The following is a 21786-nucleotide window of genomic DNA, read 5'->3' as shown; positions in this document are numbered from 1 at the left end:
GACCCTTCTGTTTTTACATTTATGCAGGTCTGTCTTAAAAATGTAGTCTCTTTGGTAGTAAATACATGTAGTCAGCTCTTGTTTTTGTTCAGAAGATCTAAACACCTTTTGATGGTACATGCATAAAGTGTAATACTATTGTATGTTCTCTTCCGGAATCCTAGTTGGGTTTTGTTTTGTTTTATTTTGACAGCACTGTCACACAACCCTGGCAATACATACATGTATATTGACATGCTTGCATGACAATCCAGATTGTATTCAATCATAGTTTATTCCTGTGTGATCATGCATGTCTTGTTTACAAAAGTTTGCATAAATCTGTGCAATATACTAAGTAACTTGTGTACCAGCACACAGATATGAAAAGAGACAAAGTTATGGTTAAGGTGCCAATGTTTACCGGTGTGGGGAAGTGAAATGTTCATCAGTGCGGTGACACAACATTTGCTCTTGCGATATTTGCTCTGGTGTTATTTTCTCCAAGGACATTCCAAAATTTTCATTAGCATTGTTATAGAGTTTTAAGTTTAGTTTGATGTGAGGATTAGAGTTAGGGTTATATTTGTGGGTAGTATTTATGTTTGGCTTAGCATGAAGATATTTAATGGGAGCAATTGTCGCAGAAACAAATGTCATGGAACCCATCAATACAGATGATTATGTAATTGTGTATCATAAACTTTGTGCTCAGTCAGCCTATTTTCAAGCAAATTTTTCCTGAAACATTCAGAAGCAGTTACAAGTGGGTAAAAAAAAAGCAGGTTTTGATATCTGTGTGTTATATAAATGTAGTAGCATAACTCTTCATGTAATGGGAGGGAAAGTGTTTTTTTGTGATTTGAATACATGCTTCATATAAAAATATCCTATGTTGAGAAAAAGGGATGTTTTCATTCTTACTAGAATACAGTACAGTGGATGAAGTATGGGGGGGGGGGGGGCAGCCCTCTGGTGAAGGACAGGATTCCTGCAAAGAAAATCTTTTCGTTATGATAGCTGCAATATAAACAAAAAGAAGGAAAAGGTGAACATATCAGTGATACGATTAGTCAGTTGCCAACAGGTGGGTGTAGATATCACTTACCTGTCATGTCAGTATAATCAGCTTGTATAAGAATGAGTGCAAAAGGTGTTGAACCATTTACTGCTTGAGCCACTGGGTTTCTGTGGCAACAGCCATAACAGGAATGTCTCATTGTCTTGTGGTAGTTTTTGGAATGAATGCTTCTAGGCCAGGCCAATGCACTAACTGTATGTGAACCCCAAAATACTCGGCAAACTCAACATGATGATGTTGATGTAATGTTTTCTTTTATATATCCCAGAACACTGTGAGGGAAAAAAACTAATTATGAATTTGCTCATACTTGGAGGCAAAGGATCTTCCAACTGTCTCATGTTTTTTGTTCAAATAGACATATTTTATTGGTTGCAGTGGTATGAAAAGAAAGTTTCCTAAGCCATGAATGTACTTGTTTGAAAGTATGCTGCAAGGGTTCTCAGATCCAGACAGTGCATGATGTGCTCAATATATTATGTGGGTATATGGTGTATTTCATGTATTGGGAGTTGTAGGGCAATTTGGTGTGAGGTTGAATTTGCAAACAGGAACCATAGTTATTGAGTTGGAAATTTAAAGTTTTAGCCCCTGTCCTCAGAAGACAACTTTGTGATTTCCAAACTTGGGAGACGATGTACAGTGCATCTTTTCTTTTTTTTTAAATACATGAGGCAATATTTTCATGAGTTGGTAATTTTGCAGTTATATTGGTTGACTTGTCAATTTTGCAACAATAAAAACACTGCAAAATGTACATGTACATCGTACAAGTGTATGAGGAAAAAAAAAAGGAACTGGGAACTTGCTGTGAACATGCCATCATATATAATCAGATATTTTGATGGATCAAGGCAGTGAACATTGTATGTAGGTAGATAAAGCTTTCTGAACTGTTGTATGGAGGCAAGAACTGTTAGCCTGGAATACACTAGTTAGCGTACATTAAGCATGTTTCCTCAGTCCATGCCAGTAAACAGTGTGTACAACTGTACACTATTGGTAGTGTGTGTGGGGAAAAGGGCTGCAAACTTGCCTTCTTGTATCAAATATCATCAACTCGACACGCCTGTCGAAAATCCTACCAAATACGCATATTTGATCCTGTGCCAGGAGATACTAGGAAATTCTCTAATCATGTCATTCAGAGGTTATTAGCTTGTTACTGTTAGATCATTTCCCTTGTTGTAGGGGTTGCTGATATACATGAACATCAGTTAGTGTTTTGTGAAAACTGAGAAGAGCTGAACTGAGGGAGAAAAACACAAACAAAATACTTAAATGCTATCCCAAGCTTTGCTCTATACTACATTTGTATTTATTACATTAAACACACTGCACTATTTACAGTTTATATTCAGTTATGAAACTTGTAGAGGTTTTGATATAATGGATTTGTAATGAGCTTGCTTGCCCTATTGCAAGGTTTTACTATAGTCGTTGATGTCAAACGAAATGTTAGAATCTACAGTACAGGACGTGATATCTAGAAATGACTGTAATCTTGATTTCAAAATCTCTTCTAAGTTGTATATAGTGCACAATTATTACCTGTGTTGTGTTTGACTGGTAAGTGTGTGACATAATCATGGCCAATGGAATCCCTTCAAACATGACAAACATTAATACATGGAGATAATTTGTATCATGTGTTTATGATCCAAAGCTTTCTTGGACTAGACAGACAGGACTTGTTACAAGTTGGCAATCATTTTAGATTGCTGCAATTGTAAATACTGTGAGACCAGAAACATTTGTGGCATGAAACTTACATGAATTGGCACAGGCATTCAGTGCATTGTGTAGACAAGAACTTTTGCATGCATTTTTCTTTTGCACATCTTGGCTCTTTGTGAAATTTGTGAAAGTGTCATGCACTTGAAATGTTCTGGTTTTATTGTATTAAAGTGCTTTTTGAAGCTTATTCCCAGTGATCACTGGGACATATATGCAGCTTGTCCCAGTAAACCACTTTGTTATCAAGTTTTCAAGAATTTTCATTGATTCAATTAATTGTTAAAGAGATGGATGGCAAGCAGGTTGTGTTATAAATGCAGCTGGTGGAAGGCATAATTTACACAATATGTTCCATTTTGGAATGAGATCATCACAAATATTACATTGTATGTGTATGTGGCACACTTTTACATAATTATTAGTGCATCTGTCTATCCCTGTCATCATCAAGAGATTGTTTGTGGTCCTTAGATTTAAAACGGGCAGTGTTTTTTGTACATTGGCTCTCAGCATTTGTTTGCGATGACATGGTATGAGTGACGTGCACGGTAAACCCTAAGAGGCTTTGCTGCTGTCACACATCACTTCCATTTCTTTTCAGTGTAATCAAAGAATGTTCAGAGAGCCCATACCACTACATGTATGCTGCACTCTCACTATTCTTTGATTTGGGACACAAGTCCTTAGCTGACACCCTTTGGAACTCCAATAGGAATTTGTAACACTTCTTATGTTCCATCAATTGGTTGTTGTTCTATAAACTTCACTGGATAAGAAAGATATTAAATTTTGTGTTATGTTGTAAAGTAGGTCCAAAAGGAGCAAGGTATTATATTTTTGGAACAAGGAGTCCAAATCCTTTTAAGTGAATAAGCCCCTGTTCTTGTTTGATAAACAAGTGACCTGAACTTAGCACCAATTATAATTTAATTTTAACTTATGGGCTTATTTTATTTTACAAAGAAAGTAAAAATCAAACACTGTAAACAAGAATTTGTAGACGTTACAACTTTGCTGTAATCTTGAGTTGGTTAGGGGAGCAAGCCTCCATAACAGTGATTAAGGATATTTATCGTTTTCCCGGAACTCGTAACTGAATTTCTGATTTAGGAATTGGATGTCATTGTGAAGTGTGAAGAGAAGCCGTGACTGCTGTAAGAGAACGACAAACTGATAATTCAATCAGTTTAATTTCACCCTCACTGGTGGCAAGCCTCTGTGACAGGTCTGCTTTCCAGTTGATGATTGTTGAAGGGGTGCCAGGAAGGTCGTCCGAGGAGGAAACATACGTTTGCCAACAAACACAAGATCCGACCTGTCAAATTACACTCCTCTGGAGTCGGGGTTTGAATTCTGAGTCTCTCTAGTGTCAGGAAGCAATGGAGGGGTTCTCCATCAGAGCACATCAGAGGAATGAAATCTTTCAAATTAGTCAAGATGATGGTGGACTGATGCATGTAGACAAGGAAAATACAAGTGTATGGCTGAGCCAGCTGCTTTCCTTTCTTAGAATGTGTGGTACAATGCAGTATGGGGCATTTAAGAGACTGTCTTCAGTGCAAAATACAACATTCATACTTTTGCAGTTATAGCACTGTGGCAGGAGTATCCAACATATGTAATTAAATATTTTACATGTACAATTTGTAAGTCTTATATGCATTTCTAAGACCTTATTTTGTTGAGAATCATTGATGGAATACATGTGGAATAAATGTTTATAAAATCTGATTTATTTAATATTCTATTCACAAATATACAAGGGTTTAAGCAGCAGCATGGTTACATGATTTAGACCACTTAGCTTCTATGCCCTAATCCCTAACTACTCATACCAGTAAAGCGCTACTCTGAAAAAGATTTTGGATTGTGTGCATTCATTTTGTTCACTGTTAGCAATGAAATGGCTGTTATGCTTGTTCTACAGTCTTTACAACAGTACCACATTTGAATGGCCATGTATGTACATGTATAGTAATGTTGAATTCAGTGGAATTCTCACTGGTCTGTTGCCTTATTTTTTTGTGGGTGGATGTGAAACAGCTTTCTCCTTGGATTGATTCTCATTAGACTAACATCATTTCTGTTTGTTTTTCTCCCTCTCTTTTGTGTGCATGCGTCACCAACGTCACAGATCCTGGACTGCACTGATAGCCAGGAAAAAGATCACTCCATCCACTGACCGCTTGCACATAACTCGCGCATTTTGGAATTCACACATTTCTACTCTTGTCCTGCACATTTCCCCGGTGGGGTAAAAACCCAGGAGCTGCGAGCTCTGAGACAAAGATGACGATGGCAAGTCTCTTCTCCTTCACGAGCCCAGTGGTGAAGCGGCTGCTGGGCTGGAAGCAGGGCGACGAGGAAGAGAAGTGGGCGGAGAAGGCCGTGGACTCGCTGGTGAAGAAGCTGAAGAAGAAGAAGGGGGCCATGGAGGAACTGGAACGGGCCCTCTCGTGCCCCGGTGAGCTGAGCAAGTGCGTGACGATACCCCGCTCGCTGGACGGCCGCCTGCAGGTGTCGCACAGGAAGGGGCTGCCCCACGTCATATACTGCAGGGTCTGGCGCTGGCCGGACCTGCAGAGCCACCATGAACTCAAGGCACTGGACTGTTGTGAATATGCATTTGGGAAGAAGCAAAAAGAGGTCTGCATCAATCCCTATCACTACAAGAGAGTTGAGAGTCCTGGTGAGTTAAACGACTGTTTAATATTAATCTATTCCACTCTTAGTTTAATGTTTCACATTCTTTTGATATAATCATATTTCACATTCAGTATTATTTTCATGGTCAAAGTTGCAAAAACGTGTACCTTTGGCTTGAAAGAGAATATCAAGGAGACCCTAATATGTTATGAAATTTAAGATACACAAAGAGGCACAGGGTATTTTCATGGTGTCAGTAAATGGACCTGGGGGCAGTTGAGAAAAATTTCCTTCACAACGTTGCTCTATTCTACATGGCAATTTCTGGAGAAATAGAATAAAGAGTCCATCTTGTATAGTGTCACACTCCCTTCCTCTTAATTTTGTCACCTAAAATTAGTCATGGAGTTATACCCGAAGATCTATGCTGTCACTGTGTAAGGTGAACTGTATTCACAAGGTGATACTCTCATAATGTGATACCTGTGAAATTGATATTTGTTCTGTCTGATTAAATGTAGTATTTTTCTTCTCAAAGAGCTTTTGGTGTGGACAGAATTCCTTTGCGAAGTGAAGAGAGAATTCCTTCACAAAGACTGATCAGAGCTTTACGCATACTATGCTGAAAATATGATTCTCCACTACACTAAAGAGAAGGCTCAGTAAAGGGGCTTTATTGTAATCATTTTCTCTTTGCAGTTATGTAGCTCACTCAGAATGACCAGTATACTTAATATGCTCAACACAGGCAAGTTCAGTGTAAGTTTAACTTAGTATATATTGAAAAAAAAAAAATCACAATAGTGTATGCTACAAACAAGAAATATGGTGCTGTCAGTATGTACATTTCATTTCTCATTCATTGACAAATTCTTTTTGTCTCAGAAATCTTTACTGTTTCACAGTTACATTCATGTAAAATGCTTCAGGGATATCACTACCAATCTGCCCCTTAAACGACAGCACCTGTCTATTGATTTGTGCACCAATAAGACCAAGTAAAAGCAATTTCCGTACAGTAAAGCAGAGGACCATTGTAAAGCTGTTCTGCACATACAAGTAGGCGTGAGTCATGCATCATTTCTATTTGTTGCATTTCAATTCCCAATCGAACTCAAAATGCCTCGCGACACCTTTCTCCTGTTGTTGTCTAACCTTGATGATTAATGGTCGAGCAATGAATAACTGGGAACGAAGGCTGCCAATACACCGGAGATGCCATTGAATAAAAGCACTTCCTGTGAGCTCAACAATAGGGGAATTATTGGAGTAGACTGATCATCCGTAAGATGTTTCAAGACTGGGCGAAGAGGAATCAATAATATAAGTGAAGTCAGTGAATATTCCAAGAAAGAAACCTTCAATTGAACAACCCGCCCACACATACACACCAGAGAGTCCCTACAGCCAGTAGAATGAAGCATGTCAACTGCTGGCATTAGAAACTTAACTCTTGAGAGTGGTATTTGTGTGCATGTGTTTGTGTGTGTGTGTGTGTGTGTGTGTGTTTTGCATGGGTCAACTGTATTTTTAGCACTGTGTCTTGATGTTTGTGTGCTAGGAGAAAAAGAACATGCTTTTTATGTGAGTGTATGTGTGTGTTTGTGAGTAAGGTCTGATTGGGTTTGTGTGTTCACTCCAGTGCACAAAGACTGTGAAAGAAAGCCCAGGATTAGCGGAAGTAACTGAAAATAAACTTAGAAATGTAGTCATACGCCAGGGGGTCACATATGAGACAGAGAGAGATAGAGAAAAAAAAGAGAAAGAAAAGACATAGGCATTGAAATCTTCATGTCCATTAAATAATAAAGCCTGAAATATACATTTCTCATCTAAGATTAATGATTCTGTACATGAGTCCCTTGTTTGACACATAGAAAACGTCTAGGTGCTTCCCAAAGTGCAATATGTTGTACTGAAATATATCCCCATCATTTCAATACAAAATGCTGACTAGTGCAAGCCTCGTGGCTATGCTGAAAAGCTCATTCTACAAAATAACTGGATCAGTTCTTGACGTGATGAAAGTACTCGCTTGTGCAAGTGTAGATAGAGACGTGAAAGTGAAAATATTGTATGTTCCATTGCTACTCATGTCTACACATACAAACAATATCCTGTATGCCAGGGTGCAGTATATGGAGTTGAAACCATGCAATTCTCAGATATGATAACTTCATTTTTGACTGGCAGATAGCATCCGTGGACAGGTGTGCACGGCGTGGTTGCCTCTGGCTGTCCAATCCCTGCCTATCCTCCCGGCCTGTGTGAAAACCAATCCTGCCATCCCAGTATGACTCATGCAGTCTCGCACTAACCCCTCTCTCCTCTTGCTTACTTTTACCCCATCCTCTTTATCTCTCACTCTCTCTCTCTCTCCTTCTCTCTCCATCTCTGTTTTTTTCTCTCTCGCTCTCTCGCTGTCTCGCCGGTCTGCCCTCCCTCATCGCATCACTCGTTTGCGTTCACTTGCCTCTCTCTACAGGATGTGTTTTCAGTTGGGTCTGTCATTATGCCCATCGTGTTAACAACATAACACCTCCGTGTATGCTAATTCATGGCACTTGCAGATCACACTGCAGTATAATTATATGAAGTAGCTACTTACAATGGGTTTCTTCACTGCAGACTAAGCCAGTGGAAGTCTGTGTAAAATAGAAATTGTATAATTCAAGATGACATGTCTTTACATGATATCGTCAGCTGGGAACCAGAAGGGCGCCTTTGTATTCTAAGATTTGAGCACAAATAAAAACAAAACAATCAATTTTCATCAAATGAAAAGTTTATTTGATCAAAAGTGGGTACATTTATAAGCATTGTTCCAATAGATGAAATCATTTGATTGAAAATGAAAATAGTTAAAAATTGACATCATAATGCAGAGGAGATGGAGCTCCACTGCACAACATGATACTGTGCACACCAACAACTCAGTACCCCTCAAAATTGTGATAAAGCCTTGCTGGTTCTTGCCCGACGATGTTCTTCCCACTTTATATGTGTTTTGTTACGTTAACTCATGTGTTGTCAGAGGTAATGTATTGAGCAATACATCAGATAATCCCACTAAATTGAAGGTAAACCAAAACTCAAAAGAAGTTGAAAATGAATTAGAGCATCTAGAAGAAATTCTGTTATTGTATTATGGGTACTTTTTAGAAGAATGATTTAAAGAGTTGTGCAGTCAGAAGTTCTACAAATTTGACACACCATCCTTCATTTATATAAACGTAGGCCTATATCTCAGTCTTTCTAACCTCAAAACATCACTTTTGTGGGACTAGTGATTGATAGTCTTACATGACACCAGACACACCTCTCAATCAGTCTAAATGATGTTTGTAATATCTAGATTTTACGGAATTTCTGTGTAGTTGCCAAAACCGTGTAATGCACACGCTAATAGATCATGCATGAAGATAAAATGCGTAATGGTTTCTGCTATAAATGTCTGTGCTGTTCTCCCATTCCTTTACCCTTGCTCTTCACTCAGACCTCATATAATCATCTTCAAGCTGGTCATGTATTGTCCCCCCTCCTCCCCACCCCCAACCTATCCCCAACCTACCCCCCCCCCCAAACCGTCTTCTGTCCCCCCAGCGACACACATTCTTTGTCGTGCCATGTGCCACGCTGACAGCTCATCATCACCCTGAGGCTGCCATAAGCTGGATCAGGCAAATGCAGCATGGAAAGGTTTTATTGAATTAGGACACCCCCTGTTCTCTCTCTCTCTTTCCATTTCTCCCCTTCTGTTTAGGGGGTTCATTGGTTTTCTCTCCCCATCCTTTTTTTTTTTTTTTTTCTCCTTTTTCTGTCTCTCAGCTCCACATTATGAATGTTGGCCCGCAGACAAAATGCCTTGATTTCCACTGTGTTGCCAGTGTAGTGGGGTAGCTGGAGAGTATTGGGGGGTGGGCGCTATGCCAGCATGTCTGACCCCAAGAGTGACAGAAGAGTGATGATATGTAGTATTGGGGGGGGGGGGGGGGGGGGGATTTGATTGTTTAGCAAGGGTTCATTTGCAAGACCTACATAAGGGGATCATATTCATATTACATTTGCAATTATTATCATATTTCCGCTGATGTACACTGAATTTAACATTTGGCAGATACTGTAAAACACGATATATTCGCGGCATGAAAATTTCACGTATTGGAGCTGACTCCCTTTCTCGCAGCATGAAATTTTCGCGAATTGCCACTGGCACTCAATGCATATTGTGTAGGCAAGAACTTTCGCGTGCATTTTAATTTTGCGAGTGTTGACGCTCGCAAAATTCGCGAAATTAAAATGCACGCAAACATTCCTCGTTTTACAGTATATAACTGACTGCTTGTCACCACTTCTTTTAATCACATAATTATGGTGTAGTCTTCAGTTAGATTTAGCATTTAAACCATTGAATGATCTGCATAGGTATACACTGTTATGTATGGCCAAAATGCCAAATATTCCAATGGATTTTTTTTTTAAAGTTATTTCTCTGTGGTACTCAGAAGTCATGTAACTGATCGGCTGCTACATGTATACGTGCACCAATATAGTTTCACCATAGCGTTCCAAGAAGTGAAGCAAAAATGATGGTACATGTACTGTACATAACTACAGTGTACAATAATGCTGCTATAATCAGAGCCAGTTTGCACGCAAATGGGATAAGATTTCAGCCCGACTTTGCATTGCTCATGACAGAGCCTATGTTGGCACACATCTGTACTTGTTAGGGTCTAAAATATGCTTAGCCATGCACGTGCAGATATTGCGTTTGGCGCATGCATAAAGATTTGAATACATGTGAGGACATTTGTCTAAAAGTAAGGTGATTATCTTGTGTGCTGGTGTTGTAGGTAGTGTACAATGTAGTATCTCTTTCTGTGTAGCAGTGAGAGATAGCATGCAGGCCTTTATATGCTAGGCAATGTTTGTGGTGTTTTATGTGGGTTATTGTATGTGATTCCCCCTCAAAAAAAAGAAATGAAGAATAGATTAAAAAAAGAGAATGAGGAAACACAATCTATAACGTTCTGCAATAGTTCAATTGTGGTTGATTATTCCATTGTGCTTCTAGTGTATCTTGCCTGTTGTGTGGTCTTGTCTGGTCAGTGATTATATTACATGTGATTTCTCAGAAATGATTAATAACAGCACTCAAGTCAAAGCCTAAAATGATAGTGTATTGATTTGGGGGAAGGCCATGAGATGCCTTGTGGCTTCATGTTTAGTCGTACAGCAGAGAATTAAGTAGGTTGTTGAATTGATCAGCCATGGATTTAGTGCTTTACAAAAACAAATTGTGTCAAACTGTGTGTTGCTTTTTACAGTGGCTCAAGCTAGCTGTACCGGTAGTCACTTTATGTGGCTGTTAGAATCATGCCACCATATTACATAAACTATTCTTAATTTCACTGAAGTAATGCTTGATGGTCAAATACCTATTTGAATAGACTGCTTCTTTGTTGAAAAACAACAACAACAACAACAACAACACCCTTTTTTGTGCCATTTCAGTTCCTTTTCTATACTACTGTATACGCCAAATATTTCGCGAGGTTTTTATTTTAGCAAATTTTGCGAGTCAAGTGCTATTTGCGAAATTAAAGACACGCGAAAATATTGACTCTGGTCCTGATAAGAATGTGGCATATGCGTGTACACTTCTCCGTTCAGTGTACAGGACTCCACGATCGCGAATTTAACCACTTGCGAAATCGTCCGGAAGTCCCAATTCGCGAACATTTAGACTCGCGAAATATATGGCGTATACAGTATGTAGCAAGTATATGTATGAATCTCTGAAAAGTGTCCAAGTTCAAATTCATGTCCTTTTTCATGCCATTTTGTATGCAGTAGTACATGAGGAAGAGGTGCAAAAGTTTGAGGTTCTTTTGTTTGTGTGTGCATTTGTAGATCTTGATGTGTATAGAATTACAAATGTTCAAGTATCTTGTTTTCATGGGTACCCTGTTCAAGTGTACACTGCTTCCACTGCTGGCTAGCAATTTTCCTTGACATAGAGTGAGTAAATAAGGGAGGTCATGGCTGATACATTCATTCACCTTTTCACTACTCAAGGCTGGACTTGATTGCCCACATTATGTGGGCATTTGCAGTAGGGGCCAGTACACAGTATTGACCTCTGTGATATTGTTTAACAAATCAAACAAACCTTGTGTATATATGTGTGTGTGTCTGTCTGTCTGTGTGTGTTAGGGGTGGTGAGGTAGGCTGTTCAGGAAATCTGTAAATTGCATTAACTGGAACAAGACAAAAGGCTAGATATTCCTAAATTCAGTTGACACCACCTCCTTCTAAGCCCCAACAGAATTCTACAAACTGTGTGATGAGAGAGGGAAAAGGATCAGACCCTTCATAAAACAAGGGAAAAGCATGCCTACTATGCTTGCACACTTACCTTGTACAATGCACATGTACAATTGATTTGTGCACCCACTGTGTAGGCCCTATGTGATTTCAAAAGGGCCAAAGGGTAGATGATTGAGTGAAAACTGCAGTAATGCCATCTTTCCACACTGGACAGATTGGTGAATGCTGAAAACAAAAGAGTCTTTTGTAGTGTTCGGTGTTTGGTGTCAACAAAGTGACAAGCACTTGGAGTCATGGCTGACAAAGTTTCAGCACTGCGCAACATGCTGATCAAAAGGTGCATTCACATTTGAATTACTGTAGTATTAGGCCTAAATATCATTGTAACTTCTTAATAGCACCATTCTCATTGACAAAATTCTACTGTAATGCATACTGCAGTAATTCACGTTGGTACCATTCTCATTCACAAAATACCATGGCATTTCACCCTCAATGTGAATGCACCTAAAGTTTACAAGTGAAGTGAACAGTGTGAACACACATGTATGCACTCTTGTGCATTGTTTTTTTGTTTATTTCAGCGTGTTTTACATTCTATGCAACCTTGTCTGTAAAAACAAGCTTAAATTTTAGAAAAAGAAGCGCTCGCCTTTTACCTCTTGTTTGTTTCTTTCAATGCTGTGTATTTGCCTTTGGTACACTTTTACTGAGTTGTAACTGTACTTTATCATCCAGGAAAATTACATCCTGGAAATTTTGCATTGCACTATGTGCCGCTTGACTAATGTGAAATTATGCCTAACATTCTTTCAGTCATTAACAGCATAGTGATATCCCTATACCCAGCAGAGTACAAGTGACTGTTGGTTGGCGAGTGAAATTTTGAAGATGTAAGAGAAAATAGTATATGAACTGCTTTGTAGTGTTCTTCTAGGTGTGTGAAGAGACTAGTCTGTCAACAAGCATGGTCACTGTGTAGCCTTTGTCACAGGTCCCTTTGCTGCTGTAGTGTTTGCAAGAGAAGCAAGCAGAGGGTTATATGTGAGACTAGTCGAGCCACCAGTGAGAGCCAAGACCCAGCTAGAAGGCCTTTGCTGATCCTTATAATATTTGAATGTGCGTCTTTGAATTATGGAAGTTTGCTGCCAGTGTTAGGTAGCAAACATCACAGCCAATCAGCTGTTTGAAGAAAACTCATACTTGCACCTTACACACTGACAGCCAATGTGCATATCAAACAAAATTTTTCACTGGTCAAAGTGACTAACCTTTGTAAGCTGCGTTACTAGTAATCAAACTGATTTTAATATTCAGTGTTTGTAATGAGGAGGTTAGACATTCTCCTAGTCATTAATAATGTTTATAATGATCATAATTGCAGATCTGAAGTCTTACTGTATGTACTGATTTATGGGCTCAGCTTCCAGCTCCCCAGCTCCTAGTTCTTAGCTTACAATTGTCAGTGCCAACTTTTAACAGCTTAAGCATTCAGGGCCTTTGAAAAAGGCTAGGTCTGGATGATGACCCTAGCTGAACCACACTGTGGAAGCTTGATCACCACCATTTGGGAAAACAGGGATAATAGCATATGTGTGTGTGTGTGTGTGTGTGTGTGTGTGTGTGTGTGTGTTTGCCTACATGTATGTTTATGCAAGTTCAAGTTTGTGTAGGAGTGGGTTTGCAGATTGCGTGTGTATGATGTGTGTGTATGTGTTTGAGGTGTGCTTACTTATAAATGGCTGAGTTTTTGCCAACCTCTGAATATATTTTGACCTAGTTGGGGTAAAAATTTATGAATGATAAGAAAATATTGCCTTGACCCACAATTGTCTGCAGGTGAATGCAGGTTTAGTATTTTTGATAGTGTACTATGTTTAAATGTTGTTGGGTTATCACTACGAAGCCAGGTCAGAGAGCTGTACACAAGAAGTATTAGGAGTTGAATCCTAAAATTGAATAAAATGTGGACATCCTTGATGTGACAAGTGACACATTTATGAGTAATGTGCCTGTGAAATTGATGAAACATGTGTGAGTTTTTGATCTCAAATGGCATCTCTTTTTGACTCATGTTCTGAAACCCCGTGCCTCTGAGGCCCATCACATGGCATTGTAATGAAATACACCATAGATATTTACAGTATTACTGTATTTCCAGAAATAACATTTCCTGCATCCTTTCTCATCACAGAACAAACAAAGTAATGATAGATTTATTGAATTACAGTGCATACTTTCGACTTTAATGATTACAGTAACTTCAGACCAGAGTGTATTAGTTCATGGTTATTTTCGTGTTGCATTATGTACAAGTTTGTGTGGGCGTGTGAGTGTTTATTGGCAAAACACTTGACTCTTCACCTTCTTCAAACTATAGTTTATATGACAAGTATCATATTAAGCTCTCGTTGGAGTTTCGAGTTCGTACATTTTTGGAACATCGTCTATTAATTTAGAAACCAAGTAGGTGGTATCTATCACAACATCAGTGTGACCTTCTTTTGTGGCAGAGAACTAAAGACAGGGAGGCATATTTTAGGAAGTTCCTGAATCGCAAATAAACATTGTGCATGTATTAATATCCACGGAGCAAAATTCACACTAATCTCCAAATTATCGGCAGGTTCCCGTGGCAGAGCTAGGCATAATGCGATTTGTGCAAGCCAGGTATCTCTGGTTGCGTCGGCAGCCCTTGTGAAAGTATTGTGGTGAACCCGGGTCTGTGCGGTTGGTTTGCGTCACCTGGTCGTGAATCACCGGGCCAGGGGGGTGTGCAAGGCGTTTATGACACAACAAGGGATGTTTCCTCCCGTTGCTAATTGGGGGGCAATGTAACACAATCAAGCCCAATCCTGCAACATAATCCCCCTACCCCTCTCTCCGTTTGTGGGCTCTTAATGACCCGTGATTATTGGGCGTTGTGAGTCGTTGATGGAGGTTGTTTCCATTTGTTAGAAAGTGATGGAAAGAGGGGCCTTCATCATTCAGCAGCATTAGCTTGGGCAAATGATAAGTTTCTCATGCCACTTTAACCAGATTTACAGGCTTGCCTCATATGCAGTTATTCTTGTGAGCTAATGAGTTATATAGGCTATAGAAATCATGCTCTTAAAATTATTTTCCTGTGAGAACTGTTTATTGTTGGTTAGCTCTGCAAATTATGTGTGCCATAACAGATTTCTGAATAGATGAGCAAAACAGAATTTGTGTCACAGACATGTAAGAAGCATACATGCATACAGTTTGTACTTCACATTCTTAGTTATAACTCATGCCGCTGTACAAATGTACCTAAATTTCACATGAATGTCTTTATGCATACTATGTGCTTGAAAATGATATGGTTGTTGCATCTTGTGTAAGTGAAGGATTTCAAGCTATCATTCAGGAACAATTAATTGATAATTAAAAGGTCTGAGATATTGTACACATAGCACAAGGTGTGATGCCTACAGTACATTAGTACTATTACGGACTGGAATAGTTTCTACCACCACAGTGTAGTCAGGTCATTTGTGATTTTTGCTTTTCTCTCTCAGTTCTTCCACCGGTCCTTGTGCCGCGCCACAGCGAGTCGATACCTTCACACAGTCTGCTGCCCTACCGGAGCCTCCCCGAGCCGGCCTACCCGCACAACGCCACGTATCCGCAGAGCTTTCAGCAGCAGAATTCGCCCCCTCCTCCGCCAACTCACCCGGGTTCGCCCCACAGCTCCAACCAGCCGCAGGCATCGCCAGCCAGCTCAAATCCTAACAGTCCCTATGGTTTGCCAGGTAGGTACCATGTGCCTGGATGATCCAGGGGGGTGGGGCAAAGAGAATTCAAGGGGTGGAGGACTGGGTGTGTCTAAGGAGTGCATTGTCGATGTTGATCCAGTTCTTTATTCCCATAGTGCTCAAAATGTGTCTGTTATGAAATTATAGTAGGACAGGCTGCCAAGGAGCATGACTAAATCTCTTGTGCTAACAACAACAACAAATTTCAATGATGCAGATTCTGCTCGTCCCCAACGATGAGCTGTGTAGAATTTTGTGTTCATGAGCGGTATGGTACACTGACTACATCTACTAGTGAGCGTTTGAACTGCGATAGAACTGTTACCCTTGTTGAGTAAGCACAAAAACGCCAAACAAACTGATGACTCCCGTAGTTCAGAAGCTGTCAGTTGAATGAATCACAAACATGATGCCCTTATGTAGGCCATTGTTTGCATTGTCATGAAAACACTATCCTATGACAAGTTTAAGGCATTAACCCTTTAGCAGCTATGTTGGATTCTCGCAATGTCAACTTCTGTTTGCTGAAAAGAACAGGCAATTTTCACACAATTTGGAAGGGTATGGACAAATTGAGCATGCATTTATGGAGATGACCTGAAGAGTAGGGTGGATGCAGGGTTCGTATGATTAAAGCTGAGAACCGTATTTGCCACATACTGTATAAGCTGTTATTTTCATGAGGGTTTAATTTTCACAAATTCTGCAAATCATTGTTGATCCGGGAATTTATCAACCACACAAGAAAATGTTGCCATGCACTAGGGCAATTGTGCGCTTACGATAGCCTCTCTGTCAATTCACGAAAACAACATCTCGCTAAATTGTCTGTGACTTCATTCACAAAAATATCTGGATGCATAAGCAAACAGCTTATACAATTGAGTGATATTTGGGAGAGTGCTAAAGGGTTAATCAGTATGTGTACAAGAGCTATGCATCCTCTATGTGCAGTAGAATGGGACTTGCAAAAGTTGACAAGAGTCCAGCATCCTTGGCAGCATTGTCTAGTTTTGGAACAATACTTTTGTGCAAGGAAAAATTGGCAGCAAAACAAACACCTTTGTTCTAAAGAAAGCCATTTCTTAGTAAACCCGAGAAATTGTTATGAGGTGTTTATGGGTTGGCTTCTTGTGCCAGTTTTGTCACCTTGGACTTGTTTGCTCAAATCCCCTCACCCCCCCCCCACCCCCCCCCACACACAACACACACACACTCACACACACAATCCAGCCAGGAGGTTGGATTACAGCTTACTACCACATGATTGATGTTATGCATTTTTCAAATAAGCACCATGATAGCTCATATTACAATTTAATCCCATCTTTTGAAGTGTGGGGGAGGGAAGAATGGATGTAGCCATGTTACAGTGCTTCTTCTTACACACACAAGATCGTTGGCTGAATGCAAGGCAGGCAACATTCGTGCAGGCATCTATTCATCAGATAACATTGTGTAAGCCAATGTGGCATTTGTCTAAATAACCGGGAACCTGCACATACATGGGTTTTATTCCATACATGCATACATACAAGCATAGGCCAGTCATGCCACATCCTTTGTGGTGTATAAAGGACTTCCAAGGACGATGCACTAAAAGTAGAGTGGTAGTGGTTCAGCTTTTCTACGTATTAAAAAAAAAACATAACGGGCATTGTTTCAGAGAGGACAGACCAGACTGTGTTTACAGTGGGTGTCTCGTCTGTGAACCTTCCCCTACTTGACTAGATAATCATTGACTGCACGACATTATTGCGGTAATGCCAATTAGATTCCAGCCCAGGTCGTCGTAACCAACTCATTCATTGCTTCAATAAAGATGCAGAGGTGGCACTCCCTGCTTCCCATTAATTAGCTAACACTCCTGGTTTATGTGGGCGATGACCTGCCTCAGGGACTGCGGGGGATGGCTCGTTCAAACCACTTCTTGGACCTGGATAGTGATAGTGTGACACATCAATTGGCTCAGTCATTCAAAGCAGTTCAGTGGGAAAACTCTTGGCTTTGATATCCTTTGTATTTTCCTTTATCAAGCATTAACTAATATGTGCATTTCGTCTCTCTCAAAGTACTTGTAGGCCTACAGTCAAGTTTTGCCCACACAGTCATTGGTGCAAATATGGCGGAGAATGGAAGGATTCAGCAGTGACATAATAGAGTACTAAAGTGATGATGTCACAGTCATTTGTTCGAGTATGGCTACCAACCATTGTGTTCACAGATATTCAGGCTATTGGAGGTTGTTTGGAACCAGTATCCTTGTCATTGAGTGGCTATGATATCACACATCATTACTCTGCATTATATCCAAACTTGTAGACTATTAGTGTGTTCATTAAAGAGTTCCGCTAGGCGAGGACTTTGTTTCTGCTATTTGACAGATACACCACTCATAAATATATTTCACAACTTTTTTCATCGCAATAATTCTAACTGACTCCATGAGAGGACAATCTTTTGCCAGGTTGACTATAACGTCCTGCTGCTGCATGATTGTTTCGTATGCCATTTAAGTAGAAACTGAAGTATTGCTTGAACGAGATCAGCTCCAATTTTTTTGATCACGCCAAGTGCCTCTCATGTCACTCTTATACTCTATGTAGGCGGTGATTGATCCATATAATCTCAGTTTAAGTCTTCTGTTTACTTTGCGTTTGGCTTTTCTAGGCCAGGGTTCATCTCAGCGGAAGAAGTTATTGTGGTTTACCCTTTGCTTTGTTGTTGATTTTAACTTATGTTGAGGGGATGACATGAAGACATTTGCTTGGACAGCATCTCGGGGTATTCGTCCGGGGCTCTGCCTTGTCGGATAAACCAGATGTAGTTAGTCAGGACCCTTGTTAATTATCACCACATCCAATTACCAAGGCGAGTAAATCCCGCCAAGGTTGCACGGATCTCGTTAAACAAGTGAGTGAGACCGGGGCGTCTGTGCTGCGCCCTCAAATGAGGCTCTACGTGAATAATGAGCCGAATACTTAAAACCCAGGTACTGGCACGAACTGGGGTGACGATACAAATCCGTAACCAAAATAACATTGGCGCTAAGTAAGCCTTCAAAGTAATGGCTGAGTCTGCATCACGAGTGATGCTGTGCATATCGCTGTCATAAGAGCCCCCCCCCCCCCCCCCCCATCGTTACCATCAATGTCTTGAAATATAATCAACATTTCTATTCTCAAGATGGTTCTCCATCCTCTGTAATCATGACTGCTCTGTAAAGCCCTGAAAATTAAGTGTCCTGTACTGTTATGCAACACAATTCATTGCTCCTCTACAAGTTACCATATTTACCATATTAAAATGATTTTGGTCTTTGACACCTTTTGAGGGGAGATTCATTGTCATCATCTCAAAAGATGGAGCTGATAACATGATTATACAATTAAACATCAACATTTGCATTAGATACATTGTAGACGATTGTTTCCTGTTTACAAATGCTAAGTTATATGGGGGGAGGGGGGAGAGAACAAATCGGACATGACAAACTTAATGCATGAGGGGGAAGGTGACAGTTTCTGGAGAATGGTCAAAACTATTCAAAGTCAAAGTTCACATCAATCAACATGTAAAGAAACCTAACAGTAATGCTGGCTTTCACATCATCAAATATTCTGAATGAATTGCCCATAATTCAACACATACCTTTTTATTTATTAACTGTGTTATATTGCTATACTATACTCTGCCAGTCCTGTGTTTGTTGTATGAAAAGCTCTAAAATATTGAACATGCTTCAGTATTGCTAAGAATTTATTGCCACTTTGGAATGTGCCTATTGATTTCTGTTACATTCCATCATTATTTGTAGCCTGTTCATGTTCCATTGGATTGCAGAGAGATGTGTTGATTACCTAGGTTACTGCAACATGATCATGACTTGTGCATTGATGCCCCTCCCCCTTTCTCTCTTCCTTCCAGCTGACACGCCTCCCCCAGCGTACATGCCACCCGAAGATGGCGGCCCTAACCAGAATGACAACAGCTCCACGCCAATGGACACCAATCCACCCTCACTTGTGCAACCAAACCAGCTCATGGGTAATTTTGATGTTCTTGTACTTGATTGTGTAACCCTGGTGTAAATGGGGTTCCATGTACCTATGTTTGCTTGTTAATGTGTTTGTTTGTGTTGTCAGTTTACTTTTTAAAATGTCATTCTTTGTGATGTTGATTCCTTGGCATTGAATGGTTCTCCTACTAAGTCTCCTCCAGGAACTGCTGCAGAGATTTGGCTTATTTTTTTTTTTCAGCGGGGAGGGGATGGTTCATCCTCCTGTAATTGAACTGAACTGAAGTGTCTTGATAGACATCAATTGTGAAGCTTATTGTGAAAGTATGTGACTACGTGATGGTGGAGTGACCTTAAGGAGGGTACATGGGGTTACACTTCAGATAGCACATCAAACTGAATGGAAGCATGATACAAATACAATCCACTTAGTCCTTTGTTTCCCCTTTTTGAATGGCATCTTGAGATCTTGGGGAAAGCATCGAGCCAAAGGTTAAGGTCACATTTGGAAATTATTTACTGCACATGCAAAAGTTTATGACAAATGTCATCAATGTTTTGTTATCTAGGGCAATTTTTTTTTTCTATTCTTCTTTTTGAAAAGAAACCAATGTGATGGTTTTTACGTGGCATCGTGCCTTGATAGTAATTCCCAGTGAAAACTGCAAAAGTTTAATCATGAAATTGCACTGTCATAGCCATTTGGTTTTCCCAGGTGCATTTTTCTGCTTTGAAAGCAGTTGTGAATGTAATGTATATAAAGGTTCAAGTTCGATTTGATTGGTCAACACCTGAGGTTTGATTGAGCAATTCTGTTCAAGCCTGGAACTCTGAACTGGCATGAAATACTAGGATCTGAAAATCTAAAATCTGATTGTATTACTGCCAATTGTTATGTCTTGGGTAGTGTAGTTTCCCCCCAGCATAATATGTAGTATTGCTCAGCTTGACACAAGTTACAGCTCCATGACAGGTTTCTTGTAGACATGTTTTCCCCACAGATGTTTGAGGAAGATCATGTTACCAGATTGCATAGCAACTGTGGAGTCTTAGTTATGAGCTGTCCCAAGCAACTTTTCTTTCCCTTATTTAACATTCAATCAAGCCCCGTAGTCATCAATGTGCACATTGGTGTGAAATGGGACCCCGAGAAAGGGTAAAAGGGCATTCACTTCTGTGCGATCTGGAACAGCACATGTCGAATCAGGCCAGAGTTCCCAGCGATTCTCGGGGAATGTAATTTTTCTCTTCCCGTCTCCATTCCCCGTCCCATCTCACTTTCTATTCCGTGGAGTATCCCGTGGCACAGAATAGCTCCTGGTGAAGGCACGAACAGTGTGCTCCCAGTTGCTTCCCCCCTGGCAACCGTGATGGCAATGAATAGACATGTAGTCCGACACCTCCAAGATAAATGCTTCCACATGCTGCAACAGGAACAAATTATCACCTCGGCTGCATGCGAAGGAAGGGGTGCGCTCACGTGCCGCGAACATTGCAGAGGACTCGGAAGATGGATAAAAAAGGGCACGCGAGTCCATGAATGTGCTTCCGTCTTTCGCCGTTGTAACGCCTGAACAGAATATTCCAGCTGCTCAATGCATGGGCTCGAAGTGTTGGTAATGCCGATTAAACAAGTATGCACTATCAGTGAAAATGTGCTATCCTATTAATTGGTGCTACAGAGATTAAGAAATGAAAGCTGTATGCTTGCATTTTAAAAAAAAGAAAAGAAAAGAAAATGAGATATTTCTTAGTTGTTTGAACTAAAGCAATGCATGAAAAGCAAGTGATGTGCATACAGAATAGGAACAAAAAGGTATCTTACAAATGGGAACCTTTTATCTAAAACAAAGATGTTTATTCAAATTCATGAAATTCTTCCGTCAAGATGTTTTTCATTCCAACTGATTGACAATCAGTTGCAAAGTTGTTAATGTTTTTCTTTTCTTTAGCATGGCCTATTCTTTCTGTTGTCAGTAATCTAATTCTTGTCCATTCGGTATGTTGTGAACACACTATTACTTCAGTCAGTGTGTTTCATGATTTGTTTTTTTTAGTAAACAGTCTATGTTCGGCTACCTACTAGGTCTGAACAATAAAACAACATAAGCATTACTTGCACAATAGTGCATTAGTAAACATTAAAAGGAAGCGAAGGACTTTGGTAAAAGGCATCCACGCCATAGAACAGGAAATAAGCAATTACAGTATGT

At 40.0% G+C, this 21786-nt stretch overlaps 1 protein-coding gene across 1 annotated transcript in view; it reads left to right on the top strand.

The window, feature by feature from the left end:
* Window positions 1-21786, top strand: part of LOC139736527 (mothers against decapentaplegic homolog 9-like) — a 47036-nt gene that overhangs the window by 2194 nt on the left and 23056 nt on the right. Inside the window, exons 2-4 of the mRNA XM_071647276.1 lie at window positions 4932-5486; window positions 15319-15552; window positions 19483-19602. Coding sequence (XP_071503377.1) covers window positions 5087-5486; window positions 15319-15552; window positions 19483-19602 — 754 coding nt within the window. The 5' untranslated portion in view covers window positions 4932-5086. The remainder of the gene's footprint in view (window positions 1-4931; window positions 5487-15318; window positions 15553-19482; window positions 19603-21786) is intronic.

This window comes from Diadema antillarum, unplaced genomic scaffold (assembly GCF_040938485.1).
Source record: "Diadema antillarum isolate AM-2024a unplaced genomic scaffold, OU_Dant_1.0 seq00000651_RagTag, whole genome shotgun sequence".
Taxonomy (NCBI): Eukaryota; Metazoa; Echinodermata; class Echinoidea; order Diadematoida; family Diadematidae; genus Diadema; species Diadema antillarum.
The sequence above is the reverse complement of the archived record's forward strand: the minus strand, read 5'-3'. Positions and strand labels throughout refer to the sequence as shown.